At 36.0% G+C, this 12,031-nt stretch overlaps 1 protein-coding gene across 15 annotated transcripts in view; it reads right to left on the bottom strand.

Moving 5' to 3' along the window:
* GRM7 (glutamate metabotropic receptor 7) overlaps positions 1 to 12,031 on the bottom strand; it is an 890,997-nt gene that overhangs the window by 294,429 nt on the left and 584,537 nt on the right. For all 15 annotated transcript variants that reach the window (XR_013527454.1, XR_013527455.1, XR_013527457.1 and 12 more), the window contains one exon: positions 6,100 to 6,300. Coding sequence is in view for 8 of the 15 variants with exons in the window: in XM_003734881.6 (XP_003734929.1) it covers positions 6,100 to 6,300 (201 nt within the window). In the remaining 7 variants the exon portion in view is untranslated. The remainder of the gene's footprint in view (positions 1 to 6,099; positions 6,301 to 12,031) is intronic.

The raw sequence follows: 12,031 nt of genomic DNA, 5'->3' as shown, positions 1-12,031 counted from the left end.
GTATTTACCTGACACATTTTCTGTTCTCATTTTATTATGCCATGCACGGATTCCAGGGATGTTGGATTTATTCGGGCTTCTGTTATATCTTTCTGACCAGGAAACCAGCCTGAATATTAGTACTCAAAACAACATTTATTTTGTAACTTGGTCAGAGCTCTGCAGGGACAGCAGCTCTCTGGTCCACTCATGTCAGCTGGGGCTGACAGTTGATATTGGCTAAGAGGTGGGACCTCGGCTGGGGCTGTAGCCAGAACATGTGGCTACATGTGGCCTGTCAGTGTGGCATCTAGGTTTCTTCCCAGCATGGTAGCCATGCCCATATTTCAAATGTTCCAATAAAACCAGACAGAAATATTTTGCCTTAGAAGTCACGGTGCTACTTCCAAATTAGTCACAGCCTCACTCAAAGGGCGGAAAAATAGATCTCACCTCTTGATGAAGGAAGGTTAACATCATATTGCAAAAAGAGAATCTGATATCTGCCATCTCTACAAAATATAGCCTGCTCCAGTTTTTTTTCTAGAAACTAGTAAATCGAAGTACAGAGATGCTTCAGATTAAATCCTTCATTCTACAGCAATTCTTTCAGATTTTATATCCAAGACATCAAATTTATTACATTTACATTTGTAAGTATTGCCATCTGTTTGGATGGGCCAAATAAAGATAACTAAAATGAATTTAGGCTTGGGACTCTGCATTGAGTTGGGATGCAGGAAAATGTGTCTAGGCATGATAGAGACTAAATTACCAATGTCTTTCCTCAATGCATAAGAGGAGGCTAAGTACTTGTGAAACTATAGCAATACCTTTAGGGTACTCTAGCATGTTTCTTAAATTGCTACTTTGGTAAATGTGAAGATCAGAGTTATTAAATTGTACTCTGCTGTCTGAAACAAACCCCCTATCTATACAGCAAATTCTGTATTAAAGTCATAGTGAAACATAATCTCAAGCTTATTGAGACAAAGTAAAATCAAAATCCTCATAAAACATGAAAATAAAGTTTAAATTTTACATAATAGATTGAAAAAAATACTTGAGTTCTAGATCTACCTCTGTTCTTTAGTAGCTAGGTAGCCTTGGACAAATATTTTCTTTTCTTTAGGATTTGATTATTTAACCAAAAATCAGAAAGTTGAATGAGTAAAACATGTCAAGTTTTTTTCCCCTTTAATAGCTGCTCACTTAAAGTGACATGGGACTCACTAAATTTAGCACAGCTTCTTTGCTTTACAAAACTTTTGAGCCCTGTCATCCATGAATATGGCAGTGTCCTGGGAGCCAGAAGACTCTTAGCTGCCATGTGGAAGAAAGAGCCTCAGAGAAAGAAGAATATTTTGACCATGGAGTATGATTATAATGATGACCGAAAAAGAGAAAAAAATTAGCCCTTCCTGTAATTCCCATGTAGCCTCAGATCTAAGAGGAGGCAGCAGGAATGATGATGCCATAAGCCTTTCCTCTCAGCAACTCAAAGAATAACATTTAAGGAAGCAGATTGTGGACTTAGTTGTCCTGTGTCCCAAGTATAACATCATCACTCTCTAGCTGTATGGATTTTAACTTTGCAATACCTAAGTTCCCTATGAATCAGTTTCCTTATCTGTGAAAAAAAAAAAAAAAGGAAAAAGTATCCTAAATTATCATGATGTTTTAAAGACAAAATAAGCCAATGAATAAAATGTTTAGCAGTTTTTTAGCAGTTTCTAGCACACAATAACTACTTAATAAACATAAGCCCTATATATAGCTCAGCTCTTCTGGCTTGTCAATAGTCAAGACTATCTTGACAAAATGGGTCTATAATCATTCTCTTAAAGAAGAATCAGGGAAAACCATCAAGAAAATTCACCAAATAAATTCTATTTTATTTTTGTTACTAATATAAGAATGGTCACAGATATCCATGAACCAGAAAAAGTCCAGAAACTGACCTCAGCATATAAAATTTGATGCTCGAAAAAAATGAAATTTATATTTGTTTGACTCTGGGAAAATTGGCTATACAAATATTCATGTAACATGAAGAAAAAAATACAGAAAGAACATAACTTGTAATTGACCTTGTTTCTCTCTATCTAAACTAGGAAGCTATTGGTTTCCATATTCAATGTGGTTTCTCTTTATTCAGATACTAGATAACTTCTGAAAGATTGATACATTGTTGTGTGTTTTAAAAGAGTTGTTGTTAAAAGGAAAAAGTAAAGAGTTTTTTTTTTTAACCATAATATACAATGTTCACAACAGCAAAGACTTGGAACCAACCCAAATGCCCATCACTGATAGACTGGATAAAGAAAATGTAGCACATATAAATTATGGAATACTATGCAGCCATAAAAAAAGGATGAGTTCATGTCCTTTGCAGGGACACGAAACTAGAAACCATCATTCTCAGCAAACTGACACAAGAACAGAAACCAAACACCGCGTGTTCTCGCTCATAATTGGGTGCTGAACATTGAGACCATATGGACAAAGGGAGGGAAACATCACACACCAGGGCCTGTCAGGGGCTAGGGGAGAGATAGCAGGGGGTGGGGAGATTAGGGAGGGATAGCATTAGGAGAAATACCAAATGTAGATGATGGGGTGAAGGATGTAGCAAACCAATATGGCACATGTATACCTATGTAACAAATGTGTACATTCTGCACATGTACCCCAAAACATAAAGTATAATAAATTAAAAAAGAATCTCTTTCAAAAAAACAAAATAAAACAAGCAAACAAACAAAAACCATAATATAACTATGTAAACCAGAAAATTAACACCGATAGAATGCTATTAAAACTAATCTGCAAATGTTATTAAAATTCCTCCACCTTCCAACTAGTGTTTTTTCTAGCATGTGATTAATCAATATTTCCACATTACATTTGATAGTAACACCTCCTTGGTCTCTATGAGTTGAAAACAGTTCTTTTATCTATTATTCTCATGACCTGGACTCTTCTGAAAAGTACTTGCCAGTGATTTTATAAAACATCTTTTAATTTGGATTTGTTTGATATTTCCTTAGAATTAGATTGAAGGTATATTTTTCGGCAGTAAAACCTCAGAAGTGATGCTGTAATTGTGCCAGTGTATCATATCAAAACGCACACAATGTTCGTAAGTCTCACAAGTGATGATGTCCACCTTGATCACCTGTTTCACATGCTATCTCCCAGTTTCCTCCACTACACAGCTACTATTTTCTTTTGGTTATTAATAGGTATCTTGGTGGAGGGTACATTGAGACTATGCAAATATCTTGTTTCTCATTGTACTGTAACCCAATACTTTTAGGAACCCATGATTTTTCCCTGAAAATAATTACTACTTATGTCTTTACAAAAGGGTGACTTTGTATTTCCATCTTAACTTTATTCTATCATGCTACCTATTCTCTTGCATTTGTTTAATTAGGTCAACTGTTTGATTATACATTTTTATAAGTATGGACTCATGGATATCTATTTTATTCTATGAGTTATAATCCACTAGGGCCAATGGATTCTCTTCCAATTTCATTTGTGTGCCTTTCAACATGACCTCTTTAGTTTCTAAGAAATTTCTTATATTCTGGCATAACATGTCTCAAGCTTATCTTGGGCTTTCTCTACCCCAGCCCTGGTTCCAACCAGTTTTTAAGGGCTCTTTTATCTTTTTTTAATTGAACAATGGTATTTATAAATAAGATCTGTGTGCTAGATGTGCTCATTTTTTCCAGCGTACCATTGCTCTCAGTCCCTCTCAGAGGACAGAGCCAGGCAGAATTGGCATATATAACACACATAAAAAATTTTCTTCTATTTCCTATATTCCCATTGCATGTATATTAAAGACCATACATATTCTAATCCAACACAACAGGGTTCATTCTATATTTCCCTCATTCTTTATTAGCAATTTCTATCTTGGATAATAAAAAACCTGGCTTTCATTATCCAAAACATAAAATTATTTTCTCAGTCCAATTATATACATAAACCAGCTTCAGAAATGTGAAAAAAACAAAAATTTATTAGGTATGGTCTGATATATGTGTCCAGTTATTTCGTTTTTAGCCTTATATAGTCAAATACTATTTTCAAAAATTACTTGCATTCATTATTTCTTCCTCACCTTCCTTCACTTCAGTTATGTAGTTTATTTATAATATAATTAAGATTATTTGTCACTGTCTGTGTTGAATGTTGCATTGCTCGTATATTCAAGTTGACTTATTTAGTTCTTGGCATAGTTAAACATGAAGATGTTGTAAGAGTCAGCCGGGAGTGGTAGCTCACACCTGTAATCCCAGCAGTTTGGGAGACCAAGGCAGGTAGATCATGAGGTTAGGAGGTCAAAGTCATCCTGGCCAACACAGTGAAACCCCATCTCTACTAAAAATATGAAAATTAGCTGCGCAGGCATGGTGGTGTGTGCCTTTAGTCCCAGCTACTCGGGTGGCTGAGGTGGGAGAAACACTTGAACCCGGAAGACAGAGGTTACAGTGAACCAAGATGGCATAACTGCACTCTAGCCTGGTGATGGAGTGAGACTCCATCTCTCTCTCTCTCTCTCTCTCACACACACACACACACACACACGCACACACACACAAAAGATGCTGTAAGAGTCAAGACTATTGAAACAGATATTATCAGAGTGTGCTTTCTCCTATGTCTTTTATCTCATTGGCCCATTTTTTCACCTATCTCTATCCACCTCTTTTAGGTAAACTATCAATTTATAAAGAAGTTTTATACTTTGAGAAATAAATTTAGAACTTGAAATATGGTTGATGTGTCAAATTACAAACATTACTTCAAGTAACTTGAGTATTGTAATGCTAGTTTATAAATATGTGTGTGTATATATGGATATGTATCATTTATGGTTGTTGGGTCATAATGTTGAGGTGTTTTATGCCTCAGAAAAAATTTCTCTTTCTGAACTTCCCCTGTCCTCCTTTTACCAGCCCAAGGCAGGACTCTAATCTTCCTCCACCTTTTGGTTAATAGGCCATAAGACCCTCATTTCAGAAGACTCCTGCCCCATATCCTGGAGGAAGAAATGCTGAACAGGTAGAACAAGAAGGCTCTGGACAGACAGGCCTCACTGGATATCCCCGCTTAGTCTATTGGTATTAGATTATACCCTTTGTGTCCAATCACATTTCTTTATGGTTGTTAATCATGCCTATTCAATGAAATCTTCATAAAACACCCAAGAAAAAAGGTTCAGAGAGCTGAACACATCGAGGCTGACAGGAAGGTGAGCAAGAAGTCATCTGTATGCAGGGGAGGCCAGTATACCCCAACTCCATGGGAGCAGAAACTTCTGCTCTCAGGACCCTTCCAGACCATACTCAAATCTCTTCATCTGGAGGTTTATTTGTATCCTTTAAAATATCCTTTGTAATAAATTTAAGTAAGTGTTTTACTGAGTTCTGTGAGTTGCTCTAGCAGAATAATCAAACCTGAGGTGGGGATCGTGAAAACTCCAGTTTATAGCTGGCCTATCAGAAGCACAGACAAAGCAATCTAGGGTTTGCCACTATCATTGGAAGTGGCAAGGGGAGAAGTCTTGGGAACTAAGCCTCCAGCTTGTGGGTTTTGACAGTATGCCAGTTAGATCGTGTAGGAACTGAATTAGAGGACACTCAACTTGTGCCCACTGCAGAATTTACTGCTACCTAGGTGTGTGGGGGATACCCCTTCCCTGACATTTGGTCACAGAAGTCTTCTGTGTGAATTGTTGTTGTGGTATGAGAGCAGAGGAAAAATGGCTTGAGTTTTTTCATATTCAGAGGCACTTACAGAAATTGCTCCTTTCCTTCACCTTCCATTCCATACCTACTTAAATTCACCAAAGAAGACTTGGCTTTGTGCAAAAATAATAATTATATCTATCAAGACAATGAGATCAAACCATAATCCCCAAATATATCTTAATTATTTCATTCATTTGCTCATTCATGCATTGATTCAATCATTTAAAGTTCCATAATCAAGCAAGTTTTGACACATATTTTAAAGTCAACAATAACAGAAATTTAACACTTATGAAACAGAATGCCAAACACTTAGGACTCCAAAAAGGTTGGATTTTTGGAGACTCACCATTGAAGTTAACATTGCGGATATACTTCAGCAACTTCTTGCCTCCAGCTTGCTCCATCTCTGGGCAGACACCCCGGTAGTCAGCACAGAGATCCTTGTTCATGTGATGAAGGGCATGAGCCATAGCATAGACTGCATCGATCACGAACTGGACTTTACCCTCCTGCTCATAGTTAGAATCTTTTCCAATTCTCTCCTGTCCTGCACATTAAAACAAGAAACACACACACATACACACACACACACAAAAATTGGCACTGAGTAGAATGTCTAAAAGTAAAATTTCAGTTATGCTTAAAGAAAATGCTGTTTTGATAAGTACAGTAATTCAAGCCACATTTGCCTACCATGTGATAGCCAGTTGGCCTACATATCCAGCTACCATGTTAGGTTTCTCTAATAGTTTGTAGCATTTTACTTTGTGATACCTTACTTGGTATTCACAATATAATGGTTCCTTAGAATAAAAGGATCTTTGAGATGAGAAGGTGGGTTGCCACATTCAAATCTGAAAAACTCACTTGCTCTAGAAAAGCCAAATAGATAATGACAGAAAACAAAGTAAATTCCACACCTGAATTCATTACCTTCTACACACCTATTGCACCATCTGTGTCACCTGTCTCAATTGTGAAGATGCAGATGCTCAGGCTAGAAACACTGATTTCAGTTTTCTTTCTCTCCTCTTTCACAATCCCTGCTCCGCCATATGTAAGTCTAATAAATTCTATCAGTTCTACCTGTAAAGTACTAAACAGTTTCAAACTCTCCACCAATGGCCTATTTATGCCTCCCACCATTTCCATCAGGTGCAATTCTCAATGTCTCCTTTCATCTATTCATTCATCCATGTTCACCTTTGTAAACTATAGAGCTAATCTCCCCATTCCCATACTAAGAATCCCTCAAAGACTCACCACTTCCTACAGACTAACTCTGGATCCCTTTTACTGGTAACAGTGGGTATTTATCATTTTGCTCCCATCTGCCTAATAGTGACAAGAACTGATATTGTCTAAGTTCCCACATTGCATTCATTGAAAGCTGTGGGTGTGGGATTTTTATGTCATCATCACTTTGAGAGGTACTTTTTTTTAGTCCTTATAATACTGATGGGAAAGCTGAGACGTATAGAGATTGAATCACCTTCCAAAGATCATTTACAGGTAAAGCAATGATGATGGCCTAGGCTTGTCAGATCCGAAAGCCCATAGTCTTCTCATTTCCTGGGCCCTGTCTACCCTCTCACATTTATTTTCCTTTATTCCGTCAGACAGTTGGGACTATTGTTGCTGTTAAACTATCTTTGCTAATGCTGTTTACTTTGCCAACGAGATCCTTCTATTTGCTTCCACCATCATACTTAATTCTCAACTGTTTGCCACATTGAGGCCCATAATTGCAATTCAACATTCCCATAAAACATTTCAAACCTGGCTTATGGCATTGTCAATAGAATCATATTTTAATGCTCTAACAGGTGTCCAAGACATCTTTGTTGTTTTTACCCTTGTATACCCAGCATTGAACACAGCATTTAGCATCTAGGTGATATTAAATAACACTTGCTGGATTAAATTATGCATTCATTAAGTACATGACACTAGCGGCTCTCTCTAGACCTCTTGTCCCTCTATGAAGAATAATTATTCAGAAATTGCATTTCACTTTCACAGCAATATTTTGCAAATTGTTTTCTATGGCACGCTTGTGTAGTAAAGAAACAATGAGTTCTACAACCTCAACCCCTTTTCCTGCAAAATACACAAAGGTTTCCCAATAGCCACTGTGCTAAAAAGTTTTAGGTTTCTTCACAGAGAGACTTTTCCAGAGCATTTAACATTATAACATAAAACACAGTTTCCAAGAGGGAAATTCAGAATTTTCCAAATTTACTCAAATTTGCATTTTTCCATTTCAGAGCACACATTAGTATCTCATCTGCCAGAGACTTTCTGCATTTTATATGTATTTCATTGAAATACCGAATCAATTTTATACTCACTGTGTGTCACTGGATCTAGGGGTTTTCAGTGTATATAGTGTAGGATTATTTTTTAAATATAAAATTTATTATGAATTTATGCACCTACTTACCATTCAAATTCAGGACTACAGAGTTTTCGCTTAACCTTCACATTCTTAAATCTCTACTTCCTTTCTCTCATGAGGAAAACTCTTGGTTCTTAATGATATTGTTATGATTATTCATTTGCTTTATCCCATATAACATACAGATAATATACAGATAACATTCTTAGAAGAACAATCATGTCTAACAAATAGCCTAAAAGCGTAGAACAGCCATGTGCATATGTATGTATGTGTTTTTCAATTTTTCCCTGAATATTTTGAGGAAGAATTTTGAGAAGTGGGGAAGCTTTGTCCAAGGGTAAATTCATGTGTATTTTTTATGTATATTGGCAAATTCAACTCTAAAAGGGTTGTATCATTTTAGTGTCCTACCAGCAACAGATGAAAATGTTTGTTTCCCTGAAACCTTAGCAACAGAGTGTGCTGTCAAACTTTAATTTGTGTCAATCAGGTATGTGAGGAAAACGCTACCCCAGTGTATTTTTTTTCTGACAACCTTCCAGAAGTTTTATTTTTTATTGAATTTTAAGTTCTGGGGTACCTGTGCAGATCTTGCAGGATTGTTGCATAGGTACATACATGCCATTGTGGTTTGCTGTCTTCATCCCCCCATCACCTACATCAGGCATTTCTCCCAGTGTTATCCCTCCCCAACCTCCCTGCCTCCCACTGTCCCTCCCCTAAACCCTCACCCACCAACAGACCCCAGTTATGATGTTCCTCTCCCCATGCCCATGTGTTCTCATTGTTCAATATCCACCTATGAGTGAGAACATGCAGTGGCTGATTTTCTGTTCTGGTGTCAGTTTGCCGAAAATGATGGTTTCCAGATTCATCCACGTCCCTACAAAGGACATGAACTCATTGATTTTTATGACTGCATAGCATTCTATGGTGTATATGTGCCACATTTTCTTTGTCTAGTCTATCACTGATGGGCATTTGGGTTGGTTCAAGGTCTTTGCTATTGTAAACAGTGCTGTAATGAACATACATCTGTATATGTCTTTATAATAGAATGACTGATACTCCTCTGGGTAGATGCCCAGTAATGAGATTGCTGGGTCAAATGGAATTTCTATTTCTAGATCTTTAAAGAATTGCCACACTGTCTTCCACAACAGTTGAACTAATTTACACTCCCACCAACAGTGTAAAAGTGTTCCTATTTCTCTACATCCTCACCAGCATCTGTTGTCTCCAGCTTTTTTAATGATCACCATTCTAACTGGCCTGAAATGTGGTTTTGATTTGCATTTCTCTAATGACCAGTGTTGAGCTTTTTTTCATATGCTTGTTAGCATCACAAATGTCTTCTTTTGAAAAGTGTCTGCTTATATCCTTTGCCCACTTTTGAATGTGTGTGTGTGTTTTTTTCTTGTAAATCTGCTTTAGTTCTTTGCAGATTCTAGATATTAGCCCTTTGTCAGATGGGTAGATTGTGAAGATTTTTTTCCCATTCTTTTGGTTGCCAGTCCACTCTAATGATTGCTTCTTTTGCCGTGCAGAAGCTAAAGTTTAATTAGATCCCATTTGTCTATTTTGGCTTTTCTTGCCATTGCTTTTGGTGTTTTAGTCATGAAGTCCTTACCTATGCCTATGTCCTGAATAGTTTTGCCTAGGTTTTCTTTTAGGGTTTTTATTCTATTAGGTCTTATGTTTCAATCTTTAATGTATCTGGAGTTAATTTTAGTGTAAAGTCTTATGAAGTGGTCCAGTTTCAGCTTTCTGCACATGGCGAGCCAGATTTCCCAACACAATTTATTTAACAGAGAATCCTTTCTCCATTCCTTGTTTTTTTCAGGTTTTTCAAAGATCAGATGGTTGTGGATGTGTGGTGTTGCTTCAAAGGCCTCTGTTCTGTTCCACCAGTCTATATGTCTATTTTGGTACCAGTACCGTGCTGTTTTGATTACTGTAGCATTGTAGTATAATTGGAAGTCAGGTAGCATAATGCCTCCAGCTTTGTTCTTTTTACCTTGGATTGTCTTGGTTATGCTAGCTCTCTGTTGGTTCCACATGAAGTTTAAAGTGGTTTTTATGCTAAAAGCCCTCAATAAACTAGGTATCAATGGTATGTATCTCAAAATAATAAAAGCTATTTACAACAAACCCACAGCCAGTATCATACCAAACTGGCAAAAACTGGAAGGATTCCCTTTGAGAACTGGCATTAGACAAGGATGCCTTCTTTTACCACCGCTATTCAGTATAGTACTGGAAGTTCTAACCAGGGCAATTAGGCAAGAAAAAGAAATAAAAGATATTCAATTAGGAAAAGAGGAAGTCAGATTGTCTCTATTTTTGTAGATGAAATGATTGTATATTTAGAAGACCCTATCGTCTCAGTCCAAATCTCCTTAGATAAGCATCTTCAGCAAAGTCTCAGGACACAAAATCAAGGTGGAGAAATCACAAGCATTCCTATACACCAATAACAGACAAACAGAGAGCCAAATCACGAGCAAACTCCCAGTGTATTTTTATTTGCATTTTTCTTGTTATAAAGGAAATTGAACTTCTTTCATAAGGAAAGATGCAACTTTTTTTTTAAACTGTTCATAATCTAGCCAATTCTGATAAAAGTTATTGGCCATTTTATTCTGTATTTAATATTAATTAGATATATTAACTCTTTGAGATTAAGTTGCAAATATTTTCCCAGTATGTCATTATTCTTTTACTTCCTTTAGGTATCTTTTTCCAAACAAAAGTTTATTCATTTTTTTCTAGTAAAATCAATTGATTTAGTTTTCTCTTAATACATCTGGATTCCAAATCATGGTTAGAAAAAACTGAGCCTACTTCCAATGTACAGAAGTTTTCATCCATGTTTTCTCCTAGTACTCATATAATTTTATTATTTTAGGTTAAATATTTGACCAACTTGGAATGTATTTCGTTATGAAATTTGGGAAATGAATCAAAATTTTTTTCTTTCACCATATAGCTATGCAGTTATTATAATATATGACACCTCACCATCTCTGGTTGATCTGAGGTTCAGTCTTTACTATATGTTAAATTTCCATATGTGACTGGGTCCATTTCCGGATTTAAAAAATCTGTTCTGTGGTTTACTTCCTCTATTCACACACCAAACCAGTTTCAATTATAAAGGTTTTGTAACATATGTGAATAATTGATACAGCAAGGCCCTCTGTGCCAGAAATATTGATATTTAAAGATTTTCCTGAATAATTTATTTCCCCAAATAAAATTTATTAACCATCATCTTCAGAAAGAATAGCAACTTAGTGGTCCATTTATTGGGTTTTTGTTGCATTTAAAAATAAACTCGCCTAGAACAGAAATCTTGTGGAGGTTGAATCTTCCTATCTGTGTCTTCATTTGCTCAAACCTAGTTTTGCTTCCCTCAATAGTGTTTACAATTTTTCTCATATAGGATTTGAATGTTTCTTGCAAAGTTAGCCAAGACATTTTATTTGCTTTTGCTCTTATAAATATGGTGTTATTATTTATGAATAATTTTACTGGTATTTCACTGTATATATAAAAGCTATTCTTTGTTATGTTGTGGCCATTTTACTGTTTCCAACTATTATAAATAATTTCAAACATAGAACAAGGTTAAAAGAACTTTAGATTGAATCCACCAACTAAATTCTAACATTACCATTTTACTATACTTATTTGATAAATATATTCATTTTTAATATTAATTTTATAACCTGAATTTATTTTCTACTGAACTTAGAAAAGACAATCTCAGAGGCATTTTGATTATTTTAAAATATATACTATGAAATAGGTTCAGAGAAATAATTGAGGAGAGCCATTTCTAAACTGCACTAGTAAGGACAGTCATCCTGGAAAG

Source organism: Callithrix jacchus, chromosome 15, assembly GCF_049354715.1.
Source record: "Callithrix jacchus isolate 240 chromosome 15, calJac240_pri, whole genome shotgun sequence".
In the NCBI taxonomy this organism is placed as follows: domain Eukaryota; kingdom Metazoa; phylum Chordata; class Mammalia; order Primates; family Cebidae; genus Callithrix; species Callithrix jacchus.
This window is presented reverse-complemented; position numbering and strand designations above follow the sequence as displayed.